The sequence below is a fragment of the Larimichthys crocea genome, chromosome XII (assembly GCF_000972845.2).
Source record: "Larimichthys crocea isolate SSNF chromosome XII, L_crocea_2.0, whole genome shotgun sequence".
Classification (NCBI taxonomy): Eukaryota; Metazoa; Chordata; class Actinopteri; family Sciaenidae; genus Larimichthys; species Larimichthys crocea.
The window spans coordinates 8,580,227-8,598,279 of record NC_040022.1 but is presented as its reverse complement, the minus strand read 5'-3'; the positions used below and the strand labels follow the sequence as shown (position 1 = coordinate 8,598,279).

The 18,053-nt window shown below is 40.0% G+C and overlaps 1 protein-coding gene across 2 annotated transcripts; it reads right to left on the bottom strand.

Moving 5' to 3' along the window:
• Positions 1-1,263: 1,263 nt before the first annotated feature.
• On the bottom strand, positions 1,264-5,208 carry zfand2a (zinc finger, AN1-type domain 2A). Of its 2 annotated transcripts, none has more exons than XM_010730561.3 (10): positions 5,026-5,208; positions 4,275-4,369; positions 4,093-4,187; positions 3,303-3,434; positions 3,067-3,218; positions 2,849-2,977; positions 2,646-2,721; positions 2,456-2,532; positions 1,727-1,861; positions 1,264-1,583 (listed from the first exon to the last, which is right to left on the bottom strand). In XM_010730561.3, the coding sequence occupies exons 2-9, from the start codon at positions 4,327-4,329 to the stop codon at positions 1,750-1,752; spliced, it is 828 nt and encodes a 275-aa protein (XP_010728863.2). In that variant the 5' UTR covers positions 4,330-4,369; positions 5,026-5,208; the 3' UTR covers positions 1,264-1,583; positions 1,727-1,749. The 2 variants fall into 2 exon arrangements, with proteins under 2 accessions (XP_010728863.2, XP_010728861.2); XM_010730559.3 differs by having other exon boundaries at positions 1,777-1,861; positions 5,026-5,207.
• Between the last annotated feature and the right edge of the window lie 12,845 nt (positions 5,209-18,053).

Below are 18,053 nucleotides of genomic sequence, written 5' to 3'. Positions count from 1 at the left end.
CCCAGGTATGTGCATCACTGGCACTCTAATGATGGTAATCAGTTATTTTGTGACGCATACTGTACTAACAGCAGCAGGTTGATGAGGTGCCCCAAGCTGTGCTTATTAAATATTATTATGTAAATGCCTCTGCTGGCAATATTGGTCACATCAAGCAGCTCAGTGAACCGACAGTGTTTCTCCTCGTCATGAAAGCAAAAACAATATATATAGAATATATATAAAGAATAATAAATAAAAAACAGCAGAGGTCTTTTCACACAAACAGGTGTAAACGTCAAAGCTTGCTGTGAAAGCTTTAAATCATCTATGAAGTCTTACTGCCCTCTGCTGTACAAACTCGTACAGTAACAAGTATTTATTTGTTTTTCTTTTTTTAAATTAATGTCAAAAAATAGACACCAATGTTCCCATTATCAATTTTGTCTTCAAATCGCTTGTTTTGTCCAATCCAACGGTGCAAATCTCACAACTATTCAGTTTACGTTCATATTTAATACAGCAAAAGCATCAAATCCTCAAACTAAAAAAAAAACATCTGATCCAAAATGTTTTGCATTTTTTGATTGATAATTGGATTCATCGATTACCAGTTATTGCAGATTAACATTCTTTCCTATCACACTCACACACCCATCAATAAAGAACTGTAAATATGTAGTGAACTGTTTTCTATTTCTCAGGACTTCATCAATTTTTGTCCATCATTTTAAAAATATTAAAACATACACATTTAAACAATTAAAAAAACAACATCTCACCTACTGAATCTTTCAGTTGCTCCCTCTCGTTTCTTCTATCTTCTCATGTGCCATATTTAAAAATATATTTTAAATCTGTCAAGGTTATTATATCTTTGGTTTAAAGTTCCGAAAACAAAGGATTGTTATGACGTTTTTTAAACACTCAGTGTTGACCACCTGTATTGTCTTTTATCTACAACTCATCATGTTTACCTGATGACGTCTGAGGACCAAAACTTAAAGTGCATGAAAACAACAACAACAACAAAAACAGCTTTGTGTGCTCATAACGCACAGACATCGCATTTTATTGAATACAACTGTCCCACGTTCATCAGAAACTGTCTGAGCAGGCACCTATGAACAGACTCGAATCCCTCCTGCTGAAAATCTGAATAATAATTAATAATTATTTCATTTCATTTCCACATCACACTTCTCTAACGGACTTGCTGATAACCCCTCGGAGTTCCAGTGTAAAATTAGACGACAAATCTGAATCAATTCAGCAAACCTCAGGGTGCGTCTTTGAAATAATTTATTCAATATTCATATATGGTAATATAATGGATTTATCATGATCGGCATAGAAAATATGTACAGAGCAAATCATTAGTAAAAATGACAGATCCTGCTGGGAAAGTACAGTATGTGCTTATATTGTAGAAGGCGGTAATATCTCAGCAAACTTCTTTTTTTGTTGTTTATTTCTTCATTTAACAATCGTTGATTCTGGAAATTGATATTCCAGATGTCTAGCAGATAATTAGCACAGCTTGACGTCTAAATGGTGGTCGGAGACTAAGAAAGGCTGCAGTTGGACTGTTTGGACTCTCTCCCCTAAACAAAAAGAGAAAACACAGTTAGAAATGAAGACGTTACATTTCACGTAATAATTAAAATGCACTTAAGAATAATTAGGCTTTCATCTTTTGCCAAAAAAAAAACTTTAAAGAGGATGGGTTGTCATGACAACAGTGTACCTCTATGCGCTCCTGTTAGCATGCTACTGACGGCTAAGCTTTCCGGGTACCTGTTGTCTCTGCTGCTGGCGTCTGTATTCTTCTTCACTGGCAGCGAGAGCCTGAGCGAGAGCCAGATCCTCCTGCTCCTGAGGGCTGAGACACCGACAACAATGCATCAGACGCATATGCCAGTTTTAGAGTATTTATAGTACTATTGTTTATTATTGATACGGTAGATTTAACTAATGCCCACATGTGTGTGTGTGTGTGTGTGTGTGTGTGTGTGTATATGAAGAGGTATGGTGATAAATCTGTTTAAATAGCCAACTATGTCCCACAACTTGAGATTTACAACCGAAAGCGTGGCATGAAAGTGAGAGTAAACCTTACAAACATGTAGGATGAGCACTCTTAAATTATATTTCTGTTGCTTTTCCAGAAAAAAAGAAAATAAATATTTGCTTCTGGTTGGTAGAAAACTGAAGGGTTTGACGTAAAGTTCCTCACCTCTGTTAAAAGCAGCCCAGTTGAACATCACTGATAAATTATAAACAACATGAACTGTATATTTCCGTCAATGAATGTTTCTCATGACTTATTATGCAATGATTGACCTTGATTTTGATAGCACTGACGTTTATTAAATCAGATTCATTTAACGTCGATCAGTGAGGAAAACACACAGTTACACCCTCTAAAGTGTGTTAGCTGTGATGTTCAGCTGATGTTTTGATGACATTTCCTCACCTAAGGGTCGGCTGGACCGTCTGCCTCGAATCAGCCAAAGACATCTCTAGAGCTCTTTGTAAAGCCTGCTCCTCCGTCTGCAGTGACAGCACGAGAGAGAGAGAGAATCACACTCATGTTTACATTTTTCTTGCATTGGGGAAAAGAAAAAAAAGTTAATCTGGTGAGGTCATGTAAATAAAGTGCATACCAGGCCGGCCTGAAAGGATGCTGATGGTGGTATTACATTCTGTGCTGAAATAGAAGTAGGGATCCGCTGGGTGGAGCTAGGAGAAGGAGAAGACAACCAAGAAGTGAATTAATATTTTAGGTGTCTATTTAAAACTTGATTAGAATGACGGTTTTATATTCAACTTTTTTTTTTTAAACTCAATACTGAGAAGACGTGCTTACCCGCTGTTGTGTCCTCTGGTGTTTGCGCTCACACCGTTAGAAACAGGTCTAGAGTGTCCTGAAGAAGATGAACTAGAGCCCGAGGCGGAGGTGGAGGAAGCACCTTGAGCCCTCATTGAGGCAGCGTGTCTAAAACAAAACACGAAGTCACTCTAACTGAGATATTTTAGACAGAAGAACTAAAAGATCTAAAAAGCATATAGTGTGACTGTACCCACCCTGGTTTGGACAAAGGTTTTCCATCAGTCTTACAATCATGGTCTAGAGGGTGCCGGTGTTTAAGACAGTAATTTAAATGACACTGATCACAGGTCACTCGCATCATTTCCTTCTGCTTACAGCCTCCTTTAGAACATTTATTTGTAAAAATCTGAAAGAAGGAGAGAAAGTTATTATTATCATGGTGTAGATTTGAACTGATTCAAAAGGTGAAACACCTCCGTTTCATATTAACCTTTCTCTTTCTCTGCGCAGGGTCCGATTTGCAATCTCGATCAATGTGTTCGCCGACTTTAATGTCGGGCATCTCTCCTCTCTTGATGGGGATGGGGATGTTACACAGAGGGCATACTGGGACCTGGACATCCTACGTGGAAAACAAAACACACTCAAGAGGTTATGTTACATTATATACATACATACATACATACACTCGAATACAGTTTATATTACCATCACCACTGCTGTCAACTCTGTAAACCTGGATATGAAGAACACGACGGTTCCTTTAATACCATTCGAAACAGAATCTTGACCCAGAATATCACACAAAGGTTATCAGGATTTCTTTATGAGCACTAACGCACCATGAAACAGTCATTGATGATACTTCTCTTCAAATTTAAAGCAATAAATGATCCAAAAACACAAGTTAGTTCACTTATAATAAACTTAAACACACACTGTATAAGAAAAAAATGTGTACAACTGAACTCGGACAGGACTGCAGAGACTGATGCCAATATCGATTTTAGGAGATCACTGACATGGTGGCTAAATAGAATAAAATAGAGCTTTTCTACATGGACTGTGCACTGATGTGACTGGAAAATGTTAAATTATCTTAGATTTTAGACCACTTCTACTTTACACTACTGTTAAAATGTTCTTCTCTCTCACTATGCTCAACACAGTTTTGTAAATTGCGTATTACCCCGCCTACATATTACTACAAGCTTTTTTTCTGGGCTTCACAGGAAGAAAATTAAAAACACATTCGCAGTATAAAAGTGAACTTAAGTTACCTTTTTGTAGGATGACATGCACTTGTGATTTGCATAGGTTATGTGGTCCTTGCAGAAGATCTCTTGGCAGGCGTCACATCTCATGGGAAGAAAATCTGCCACACAGAGCACACGAGTCAAAGTCAGCCCGATTAAAAAAAAACTGGTGACACACTTTCATGTTTTCTCCAGACTGGACTCACCTAAACGTTTGCAGGTCTTCTCGCTGCAGTGCTCGCCCAGATCTGGAAACTCCATTGCAGAAAAGTCTTCAGAGTGTGACAGCGATGAAACCAACCTGGAGGAAAAACAAGATGTTTGGTGTTTACATGACTCACCGCCTGTCAGCTGCTAACCTCTGCTCAGGCGAGATCAGCCAAGTCATCGTGACTTTGAAGAGTTGTAACAACTTCATTCAAACGCTTATCACTCACACAGCTCGTGTCAGCTCGGAGCAGTCGCTGATTGTGTCTCCCAGATGTTTTGTTGATCGAGTAAACATCTGGAAACTAAAAAACTCTGACTTCACAGCTGGACCACCGCCGCTAGCTGAGCTAAGCTAGGCTAACTCAAAGCTGGGCTCGGTTACATAACCTGTGCTGTTCACAGCTGATCACGATGCTCACGATCTAACAACAGAGACACGACTAAACTAAAATCAGACATCTCTGTCTCTCTGAGCAGATCTGAAGTTTTTCAAACAGAAAAACAAAACACAAGCTTAGCTAGCTTACGTGTCGCTAAGCGATAACAAACATTAGGTTGTCTTTTCCAGGAAACATGATTCAGTGACAAACATATATAAGAATATAAATATATTTATACATAATAAACACGCTGGGTTCATGTCTGTCCGTCGTTAATCCATCGTTAATCAAGCTGACTAAGCTAGGCTGGCTATCTGACAGCTAACATTAGCTTTGTTCGTTGTTTCTATTTTTTATTTTTACTCACCACGTCTCGTTTTCTTGCAGGTCTGTCGTGCCACAGTTGAAGGCGGTGATATGATATTAAAAACAGATAAATTAAAATGTCTGTCCGGGTTAATCGTGCCGTTTGTGGCCGTTAGCCGCTGAGCTGTCTGTTTTCATCGAGCGCTGCTGCGTCATCACGCACGCACGCTCCTCCCAACGCGATGACGTCAGCGCAGGTGTGGTTTTTATAGACCGGTCGTGGGAGTGACAGGTAAAGTCTGGAAAGATCGAGAAAGGCTCTCTCTATTATACTTTTAATATTTAATACGACTGTTTATTTTACTTTTAATTTGACAGGCTGACTAGCTGTACTTCACAGGATAATGTAAAAAATGTGTTTGTTTGTTTGTTTGTTTGTTTGTTTGTTTGTTTGTTTTGTGATTAAAATGGAGAACTAGAACATTGTGTGAACGCTGTGATCCTTTCAAAATAAAGTAACTTTGGCAACCACAAACGAATAAACAACTTTGTTGTCAAAAAACTACTAACCCTGCCACCCTTTCCACTGACCCCCCACCTGCACTCAAGAGGACGTGTCAGCTTGTTGTGTAAAGTTACCTCATGATTTCCTTCATCACATCCCTAATGACTACTGCTCCATCGACCTGACATCTGTAGCCATGAAGTCCTTTGGAAGACAGGTGTTGACACACCTGAAGGACACCACAGGCCCCTTCTGCAGTTTGCCCACCAGACTTCAGCTTGACATCATCATCCTCCACAACAAACTCAAAGTAGCTGGACAATCATGCTGTGACTTTCATTCATCTGTTTACAGCCTAATTTAATTCTGCACAGTCCTTTTTCCCCATTTGTAGTTCTTTCTCATATTTTTAGCAAATATTTTTATTTCTATGGTCACTTTATATTTCTATGTGTATAACATCTATCCTCACTGCAACAGAACAGCTGGTCCTTGGGTACGGAGGTGAACCTGCTTCAAAGCTGTGGATGTGACAGTGGACCTTACTTAACACAACTCCTGACACAAGCTGTGGTCATCTCAAAGACTAGATTACTGTAACTGTCAAGCTTGTTTTTCCTGTAGGTGTACGCATACCTGGGCAGGAAGTCGAAACACTGCTGTCGCTTGACTTTTATTTTGAAAGGGTTTACCGGAAATGGTTGTATAATATTGTGTCTACCTTGACGCTATGAGGCGCCCTCCAGTGGTCAAAAGACGACACTGCAACTTCACTTAATCAATGTCGTGAATTAAAGTTATTAATTTCTAATTCGAACAGCCTATTATTAGTGTGATTATTATGAATAACAACAAACATTTATTAACACATTTTGTTAAATGTTTTAAATAAATGTTTCGGTGTGCAGACCCGCCTATGTTTCCTTATCTAAACAGAGATGGCAGCCTGCGGGGGAGCAGGCTTTCAACTTGAGAAAAGGGTTAAATTATTATTTTATCATGAAGTGGACTGAATATTCTGCCATGCATATGGTGGGAAAAGTGTTTGAGGACTTTGGAAACACCGCCAGAACAAAGGGAAGTCCTTTTAAACAACATCTAGTTTTTTTTTGTTTTTTTTAAAATATGCTAATACATGAGTGACATGAGTGTTGCTAAGCAGTAAGCTGACATTAAACAATAAATTACCTTGAGAGGACATGATAACTAATAACTAATGACTAGTAAATACTGTGACAACTTTCATAACACTTAATATAACGTTTCTGTAGTATGTGTCGTGTTTTTCTGCCACCTAGTGGGCACAGGGTGGAACTGCAACTCATCATATTCGTCATGTAACCGTGAATGAAGACGTAACACACTTCCGGTGAGTACTTTCAAAATAAAGCACAGAAACAAACTAGCGGAAATTGTCTCTATTATGAATATATATTATATTATATTATCTATATTATATTATATTATATTATATTTATTATATTATATTATTAATCTTTTGGATTTCCTTGATGCTAATGGTAATAGTATCAGTTTTAATAATCTAAGTTTTTCATCAAACAATATGAACCCCTACACACCATGAAATATAATATAATTCAATTTAGTGTTGCTCATAATGTCTTGATGTCCCTCCTCAGTCACAGCTACTACACATGTAGGAGTGATATATTTCTCTACGTTTGACAATATAATCTCAACTCAATGAATTATTTCCTTTTAGCCCATCTCTGTTTTAACTTGATTCAACTCTTGATTCAGAGTTTACAGACAAATCTGATGATTTGAAATCAGTTTTACTATTCTGCAAACTTTTAGCGAGAGTGATTTTGGTTTTTATTTGGCTGACATTTTTATATAATAATCCCTTTGATGTGCCAGGCGGCGTTTTCTTAGCCATGATGTAAGACTGGAACAGAGGCTGCTTTCTGCTGTCATCTGTTGCACATAAATTAACATGCATGACTGTTTTCATTAGGGGGTGTACTAACATATGAAACTCCCCATATACACATTTAACATTTCATACTGTATTTTAAGGTTTCCCAAAAGCTTTTTTATAGTAACGTTGGAACAGTAATGGGCCACTGAGCACCCGGTCAGTAATTAGTTCACCCATGGGATAAGGGGTGGGAGACATTGTGTGTGTGTGTGTGTGTGTGTGTGTGTGTGTGAAGACATATTTACCTGAGAGGCAGAGTGGGGTAGCTTAACTGCAGAGTTGGCTGCTTAATAGAGGGCCAGTTGGCAACCGCAGGTACCTGTGGGCTCCTGCTGGTTTATTCACAGTATGTTTTTAGGAGGTGAATTTGCTCACTGAACCCTGCAATTTCTCTTTTTCTCATTATCGTTAGCTGGACAGCGTGTGAGTGTTGCATTGTAGGAGACACTTTATGCTAGCAGTTAACGATTTGCACATGCAGTATTACAAGGGAGGTGCAACGAGGGAAGTTCCTTTAACTACAGGGAAAAGCTCACTCCTGTCTGATGTGAGCTCTGTGCCATATTAATATAGTGCCAAATCATAACATAAGTTATCTCCTGACACTTTCCTTAGAGCAGGTCTAGACTGTACTGTTTAATATTATCTACAGATTCCACCATGAGCAAGCACTTGGTGATGGTGGAAAGAAAAAACGTCCTCTGTGTCTTAACAGGCAGAAACCTCGAACAGAACCGAGCTCATTGGTTGACAGCCATCTTCTGTGACTCTACAGTCAAGATTATAGATTGGACTCGAGTCCCTCTGAGTGTCCACCCCAATCCGTAATGTCTGGAGTACTCCGTCACAACATTAGCTGCTTTGGGAACTCTTTTGGTGTTTGTTGGAATAGTTTGTAAGTTCCTAAACTTCATGAGATCTTCTTACACTTCCAGATCCCGTGTGCTGCTTCAACAACTCTCCCATGATACAGTGACATGAGTGTTTTTAAAGCAGTTCAAAATCAGGTAGTAAAACTGGGAAAGTTTTACAGTGAAGCTGAATTATGTGACACTTTGAATCTGACAGAAAACAGATGACAGTATTTCATACCATATAATATATTCTGTTGTGTAACATTCATCATATACACAGCATGTTGTAGATTCAGTATTTGTTCGTATGTGTACTACTCTATGTTCATTTCTGCCTCAATGAGGCCTTTAGAGTTGCACTACTAGGTTTGCAAAGGGGTGGACAATTTCCAGTAAATTTCCTGAAACTTTCCATGGGAAGTTAATCTGGTGGGATTTCGGAAACTTTCCATGGGAATTTATAGGAATTAACTACAAATTGGGTGTAATTTAGTAATTGGGGGTAAGCTAGCATCATGAGAAGATAATACATGGTCAATGTGTGCTATTTGCAAGATGAACATTAATACCATACATCGAATATTTACCTCATAAGATCATCAAAACTTACTTCACTTTATGCCGCCCACAGGCTCAAATGTGTGGCTTCAATAGTCTTGTGCTCTGGGCTGGTGTGGTCCAGGCTTCTAGTCATCATCTGTGCATGTGATGGAGGAATAGCAGATATTCAAGTCTGAAATCTCCCAGAGACTTCAGACTTGAATATGCACTACTCGAGTCTTTACATGAATGTGTATCATTGCTCATGTCATGTCATTATGTATTGTAATCCATGTCTATAACTCCTGAATGTCACTTTCTTATTTTCTCTTATCATAAAGTTTGCCTTAAATATTCCCACTGGTATCTTTATTTGACTTTCTTGTAGGATTAGCCAAGTTGAGGGTTGATTTAGACTTAATAGGAGTCATAATAAATTCAATCTTTTAAGTCTGGAAATATGAGCTTCTCTCTGCAGCAGCTCTGATAAACTGATCATTGGCGTGCCAGATAGAAAAATAGTTATGTGCTTTTTTTTCTTCTCTCTATCCTTTGAAATATTTAACCCCAAAAGTAATATTCAGCATTCATGAAAATGTGTGTAACTCAGTTTTATTAAAAAGTAAGATAGAGCCGTATAATTCCAATATCACAATGTGACATCAATTATTTAAACTCCGGTCCAATCATCCAATCCTTTGACAATTTACAGAGAATGGATCTGAAGTTATGCTCTTGGATTTGAGTTTGGGCTTTAATGCCTTAAAATGTTGATTTATCAGAGCAGAGGACTTCTCGGTTTAATGCCACCGGGCTGAGCGCTGTCTTTGCAGCTTTTACCAGCTGATGGCAGCAGGATTCTTTGGCAAGCCGCTGCTCACCGAGCTGAGGACGAGCTATGAACAATGAGTCCCAAAGGATTTATTTATGATCATGTGCATTTGTCACTACACTGTGAAAATCTTTGATTATTATTATTTTAATGTTAAAGCCACAACTTGGCTTAACATTAACATAATCATTGATCAAATGTTTTTTTAAAAACTAGAAGATGATAGTCATGTCTCGGTGCTCCTGCACGTTTCAACAAAACGATTACAGAGGGATCAATAAAGTAACTGATTTAAATGACTACTACTACAACATATCTCTCCTTTGAGATGTTAAAGAGTTCATCATCACACACACACACACACACACACACACACACACACACACACACACACACACACACACACACACACACACACACACACACACACACACACAGGCAGTCACAGAGTGCATAAACGTCTCTCCTGCGCTGCAACACCTGCCTCATAAGCTGCTAACTCTGCGGCCAGATGGCAGTACTCTGAAAACACCTGGCCCTCCACACACGTCCCTCCAGTTTTCTCCCACGCCGTACACCCAGACCTCTTCTTCTACGGCTGCTGCTGTTAAGGATGCAATTTCAGATCATCAGTCTTAATAGAGGATTTACACAATCACTCGACGGAGCGGTTGAAGAGTGTCTAATGTGTTACACACACACACACACACACATATATATATATGTTTGTATTTTTGCCATAATGTGCTCCATCTCTTTGAGTTTGCCGTCTGGGATTCAGTCTGGGCACTTTGCACCATGTCAGATCTGCTTTCCTTTTAAATATTTACTCTCTTTAAACCTGCTTTAGCTGCACAGCTGTATGCTGCATACTACACAGGACAACTTATCAAGTCAGAGTGCTTTTCTTTTTCTATAACAATTATATGACGGTAATAATAAACCACTTTAATGATTGCTGTGGGGAAGCCAAAGAGGTCAGAGGTCGGTGACAGAGGTTAGAGTTCAGCTCTCGCATAAGCAAGCTGCATGTGTTGTTTGTCCACCCTGACACATGTTACCCGTCCTGATTGGGTAATCCCTGGAGACGTTTCTTCATTATGTGTGTGTGTCTGTCAATGCTCCTGCTTGTCGCACACTAAGTAGAACAAAGAGCCACTAGAGGGCACAACAGGTCTTTTTATCCACACTGAAGCAGCTCTTTTTAAAGTGTTCATCATCATCATGACACCCTCACCAGAGGTCAAGGAGGCCTAAAGGTCTGTAGGTTTACTAGTCAGGTCATATTTATAAAGTGTGTGACTGATTTCTGACAAGATGCAGGACGCAGGATGAAGTGGAGCGGATGTGTTCCTGCAGAATGTGACAGTAAACTCAACTCAGTGATTTCTAAACACACTTTTCTGACGGGGGGGAAACAACTGGTCTGTGCAGTGTTTGTTGTGCATGCACTGCAAAAGTTCACACAGAGCTTCAAATCTGTCTTTTTGTGTTTGAACATGCTGTCTTGCTTTTGCTGTGGTGTACTTCTACAGTAAATATCTCTGGGGTTTTTAGTATTTTTCTTTTTTTTGTTGTTGTACAGCAGCAGATGGCCGGGCTGCAGAGTACAGTCACCGCTCTCTCTACCAGATCTTTGTAATGTGAGGAAGCAGCGAGGGACTGGTAGCTATCCTGCCATCACTTCCAATTTGGCTACAGCCAAAATAAACTGCACGAGCTTAGCGACTAGTATTTGATGATAATAAATAGCTACACTTTCTGATGACTTTATCCATGTTTTTTTTGGGTTTTAGTTTTATTTGGGTACTTGGATTGCTTGAAAAGTTTAGTCATGTAACTCCTGTGAAGGCACTGTTTCATTCCACACAGTGCACTGTCATACACCTGCATAATGTGGAGGTAGAAGGTGACCTGTAAGGGTGAGGAGGGGAGTTTCTATTACACATCCCTCTCTTGGTGGTGTTGTTACAGGGAGTTTTGGGCTGTCCAGGATGCTTAACATCAAGTCTTTCTTATGAACGCACACACACACACACACATAGCAGGATGCACAGAGGCTATATGAGCTGTAATAACGGACACCCACAGTGACAGGCAGACTATATTCACCTATTCATATTTCCAACCCATCCAAAACCATTTGGGATTATATGGAGGATGGCTTAAAAATCTCTCTCTCTCTCTCTCTCTCTCTCTCTCTCTCTCTCTCTCTCTCTCTCTCTCTCTCTCTCTGTGTGTGGATGATGGAGTCAGGTCAGGCAGTCCAGCTGGGACACGTCCTGACAGCGTATGTTAGTATGTTGTAAAGCAGGAATCTTCAGCCAAAGTCAGTAATTAGACAGACCCGGAGATTGGACGTCTGATTATTCAACTTCAATCTAATAATTCAACTACAGGAATATATATATATATTATATTATATATTAATATATAATATATATTATCTATATTATATTATATATATATATAGAGAGAGAGAGAGAGAGAGAGAGAGAGAGAGAGAGAGAGAGAGAGGAGAGAGAGAGAGAGAGAGATTTTTTAAGCCATCCTCCAATAATCCCAATGGTTTTGGATGGGTTGGAAATATGAATAGGTGAATATAGTCTGCCTGTCACTGTGGGTGTCTGTTATTACAGCTCATAGAGCTCTGTGCATCCTGCTATGTGTGTGTGTGTGTGCGTTCATAGAAAGACTTGATGTTAAGCATCCTGGACAGCCCAAAACTCCCTGTAACAACACCACCAAGAGGGGATGTGTAATAGAAAATCCCCCTCACCCTTACAGGTCACCTTCTACCTCCACATTATGCAGGTGTATGAAAGTGCACTGTGTGGAATGAAACAGTGGCCTTCACAGGAGTTACATGACTAAACTTTTCAAGCAATCCAAGTACCCAAATAAAACTAAACAACAAAAAAAACATGGATAAAGTATCAGAAAATTGTAGCTATTTATTATCATCAGATACTAACTAGTCGCTAAGCTCGTGCAGTTTATTTGGCTGTAGCCAAATTGGAAGTGATGGCAGGTAGCTACCAGTCCCTCGCTGCTTCCTCACATTACAAAGATCTGGTAGAGAGAGCGTGACTGTACTCTGCAGCCCGGCCATCTGCTGCTGTACAACACAAAAAAAAGAAAAAATACTAAAAACCAGAGATATTTACTGTAGAAGTACACCACAGCAAAAGCAAGACAGCATGTTCAAACACAAAAAGACAGATTTGAAGCTCTGTGTGAACTTTTGCAGTGCCATGCACAACAAACACTGCACAGACCAGTTGTTTCACCCCCCGCAGAAAGTGTGTTTAGAAATCACTGAGTTGAGTTTACTGTCACATTCTGCAGGAACACCATCCGCTCCACTTCATCCTGCGTCCTGCATCTTGTCAGAAATCAGTCACACACTTTATAAATATGCCTGACTAGTAAACCTACAGACCTTTAGGCCTCCTTGACCTCTAGTGAGGGTGTCATGATGTGATGAACACTTTAAAAAGAGCTGCTTCAGTGTGGATAAAAAGACCTGTTGTGCCCTCTAGTGGCTCTTTGTTTTACTTAGTGGTGTACACCAGGAGCATGACAGAACACACACAATATGAAGAAACGTCTCCAGGGTACCCAATCAGGACGGGTAACATGTGTCAGGGTGGACAAACAACACTGCAGCTTGCTTACGAGAGCTGAACTCTCCTCTGCCGCCGACCTCTGACCTCTTTGGCTTCCACACCGCAATCATTAAAGTGGTTTATTATTACCGTCATATAATTGTTATAGAAAAAGAAAAACACTCGACTTGATAAGTTGTTCCTGGTAGTATGCAAGCCTATACAGCTGTGCAGCCAAAGCAGGTTTAAAGAAAGCAAATATATAAAAGGAAAGCAGATCTGACCTGGTGCAAAGTGCCCAGACTGAATCCCAGACGGCAAACTCAAAGAGATGGAGCACATTATGAAAAATACAAACATATATTATATGTGTGTGTGTGTGTAACACATTGACACTCTTCAACCGCTCCGTCGAGTGATTGTGTAAATCCTATTATAAGACTGATGATCTGAAATTGCATCCTTAACAGCAGCAGCCGTAGAAGAAGAGGTCTGGGTGTACGGCTGGGGAAAAACTGGAGGGACGTGTGTGAGGGCCAGGTGTTTCAGGTATGCCATCTGGCCGCAGAGTTAGCAGCTTATGAGGCAGGTGTTGCAGCGCGGGAGACGTTTATGCACTCTGTGACTGCCTGTGTGTGTGTGTGTGTGTGTGTGTGTGTGTGTGGTGTGTGTGTGATGATGAACTCTTTAAAACATCTCAAAGGAGAGATATGTTTTAGTAGTAGTCATTTAAATCAGTTACTTTTATTGATCCCTCTGTAATCGTTTGTTGAAACGTGCAGGAGCACCGAGACATGACTATCATCTTCTAGTTTTTTAAAAACATTTGATCATGATTATGTTAATGTTAAGCCAAGTTGTGGCTTTAACTTAAAATAATAATAATTAAAGAGTTTTCACACGCAGTGACAAAGCACATGTCATAAATAAATCCTTTGGGATTGTTCATAGCTCGTCCTCAGCTCGGTGAGCAGCGGCTTGCCAAAGAATCCTGCTGCCATCAGCTGGTAAAGCTGCAAAGACAGCGCTCAGCCCGGTGCATTAAAACCGAGAAGTCCTCTGCTCTGATAAATCAACATTTTAAGGCATTAAAGCCCCTACTCAAATCCAAGAGCATAACTTCAGATCCATTCTCTGTAAATTGTCAAGATTGGATGATTGGACCGAGTTTAATAATTGATGTCACATTGTGTATTGGAATTATACGGCTCTATCTTACTTTTTAAAAAACTGAGTTACACACATTTTTCTGAATGCTGAATTTACTTTTGGGGTTAATATTCAAAGGATAGAGAGAAGAAAAAAAGCACATAACTTTTTTCTTATCTGGCCGCCAATGATCAGTTATCAGAGCTGCTGCAGAGAGAAGCTCATTTCCAGACTTAAAAGATTGAATTTATTTATGACTCCTATTAAGTCTAAATCAACCCTCAACTTGGCTAATCTACAAGAAGTCAAATAAAGATACCAGTGGGAATATTTAAGGCAAACTTTATGATAAGAGAAATAAGAAAGTGACATTCAGGAGTTATAGACATGGATTACAATACATAATGACATGACATGGCAATGTATACACATTCATGTAAGACTCGAGTAGTGCTATCAACAATATCTGCTATTCCTCCATCACATGCACAGATGATAAATAGAAGCCTGGACCACACCAGCCCAGAGCACAAGACTATTGAAGCCACACCTTTGAGCCTGTGGGGGCATAAAGTGAAGTATTTGATGATCTTATGGGGTAAATATTTGATGTATGGTATTAATGTTCATCTTGCAAAAGCACACATGACCATTTATTATCTTCTCATGATGCTAGTTACCCTCCATTACTAAATTACACCCAATTTGTAGTTAATTCCTATAAAATTCCCATGGAAAGTTTCCGAAATCCCACCAGATTAACTTCCCATGGAAGTTTCAGGAATTTACTGGAAATTGTCCACCCTTGCAACCTAGTAGTGCAAGTCTAAAGGCCTCATTGAGGCAGAAATGAACTAAGAGTATACACATGCGTACAAATACTGAATCTACAACATGCTGTGTATATGTGAATGTTACGCAACAGAATATAATATATGGTATGAATACTGTCATTTGTTTTCTGTCCGATGCAGCGAACCAAAAAAACACTCATGTCACTGTATCATGGAGAGTGTTGAAGCAGCACACGGGATCTGGAAGTGTAAGAAGATCTCATGAAGTTTAGGAACTTACAAACATTCAAAACAAACACCAAAAGTTCCAAAGCAGCTAACGTTTGACGGAGTACTCCAGACATTACGGATTGGGTGGACACACAGAGGGACTCGAGTCCAATCTATAATCTTGACTGTAGAGTCACAGAGATGGCTGTCAACCATGAGCTCGGTTCTGTCGAGGTTTTCTGTCTGTTAAGACACAGAGGACGTTTTTTTCTTGCCACCATCACCAAGTGCTTGCTCATGGTGGATCTGTAGATTATTATAAAAACGTACAGTTAGACCTGCTCTAAGGAAAGTGTCAGGGAATAACTTATGTTATGATTTGGCACTCTATTAATAGGCACAGAGTCTCACATCCGACGGAGTTGCTTTTCCCCTGTAGTTAAAGGAACTTCCCTCTTTGCACCTCCCTTGTAATACTGCATGTGCAAATCGTTAACTGCTAGCATAAAGTGTCTCCTACAAGCAACACTCACACGCTGCCCAGCTAACGATAATGAGACCCAGACGCCCCACTCACTCCATGAAGCTCGATACGCGTCGTTCTTGATGCACCTCTTCCTTTCTCCATATTCAATACTCTACTCCCCTCTCCTTCACACGCAATTCTGTGTACCTCCCCTTATCCGAAGCATGGCAACCGCATGCATGTGTGTGATGTATGTGTAGCTCCACCATTCGCCCCGCGCCTCGTTCTGATGAGTTTCTCACTCAAGTTGCTGTCGCTAAATATAGACTCGACTCTCGACAGTCACGCCACGCAGCTGTTGCTGCAGGATATTTATATAGAGTACCCCGCACGTGGCCTCTTCTATATGTAAATAATTTGTCTTTGCACACCTAACACCACCACAACATGAACCACACCCACCCCGATCGCCCACTCATCATTCACGATACATCACCCAGACTCACTCACACCCCACTTGCATTCACACTCTATTCTTAGCATCTTATCACACTCACCATCATTACAATTGGTACTTCACCCAGCATGATATAAGTCCCGCCCTGAGTGGTGAACTTATCTGAATTACTGATCTCTGGGTGTTGTCTCCGTTGTTCTGTGCTCTCCTTTTATGTTATTCGATCGCCCCTTTACTAATACCAAGAAAGCTTTGCGTGTTGATAACGCTTCGATCTTACCCGTTTTTTTTTCCCAAGAAATGGTTCCCTGGCACTCTGGGAGTTTCAGTACTGATTGGGTCCACACCTTGTAACATGCGACAACTTGCTATGTTCGCGTTTGTATGTTAATTTTGTGGCAAACATGTGCCAGTTACGCCAGCTAGGGCTCTCTGTTCCAAGTCTTACCCTATGGGTCTTAGAAGGTACACTGCTGCGTGGGCACCTCACGGGCTTCTATTATATCACTGTCCGCCCATTAGAATCACCTCATACCTACCTGAAGTATTCGTAAACGTTTTAGATAAGCAGTGTAGCCGGACAGTAAAACCTGAGGACCAAATATTCGTTTGTCCACATATCGCTGGTCGCTGCTATTGTCAACAATATATCCTGTGTCTCGCCATTTCCTAGTTGTTTGCCCTATTTCTCAAGTCAACCAAAACCCCGCACGCACGCTGCGCGATTTCGAATCACTATCCGGTACCAAACTATATTTCATTGCAGTTCTTCGAGCACTTCATTTTTTGTCTAACTCCGCTACGAGCGACATACTACTCACCCCCTAACATGTGTCACGTCAGCTGCTGACGATCCGCGGCGGGCCTCCGACAACCACCTTCCAATGACCATTATGAGGCTTCAACATCTAAATTTGACTTATATTTTATTTCATGGGGTGTAGGGGTTTCATATGTTTGATGACAACTTTAGAGTATTTAAAAACTGATTCTATTTACCATTCGCATCCAGGATATATCTCTAAACGATTATTATAATTAATATTAACTATTAATTATAATAGTAATTAACTGCTAATTTTTCTAATATTCTATACAAACATACAATCAATATATATTAGAATTATTCTAATATCTATTCATCATAGAGACATTTCCGTCGTTTGTTTTCGGTGCTCTTATTTTTCTGAATTAGTACTCCCCGGACGTTTGTGTTCTACCCGTTTTAATTCACGGTTAATATGTCGTTTATATGTATTGATGTTGCAGTTCCACCCCTTGTGTTATTTGACTTAATTGCGGTCCCTGTCACTCGTTATCTGTATTTATGCTCCCCTACGTTTCTCCACTCCGCCCTTCCCTTATGCGTTCCTCTCAATGCGCTCCATCTCTTATTGTTAATTGTAAGCTTTTACGTATACGCACCCAACTCATTGCTATTAGGCATTCATTCTTTTAGGAAAACAAAACAACATAACAACTACGTAAGATTCGTTTAAGGGGCCACTTCCCCCTTTGTTCTGGCGGTGGTTTTCCAAGGTATCCAAACAATTTTTTCCCACCATATGCATGGCCAGAATATTCAAGGTCCACTTCATGAACAAAATAATAATTAAACCCTTTTTCTCAAGTTGAAAGCCTGCTCCCCGCAGGGCTTGCCCTCTTGTTAGGATAGGAAAAAACCAAAAAGAGGCAGGGTCTTGCACATCAGACCAACCATTTTACCTGCTTA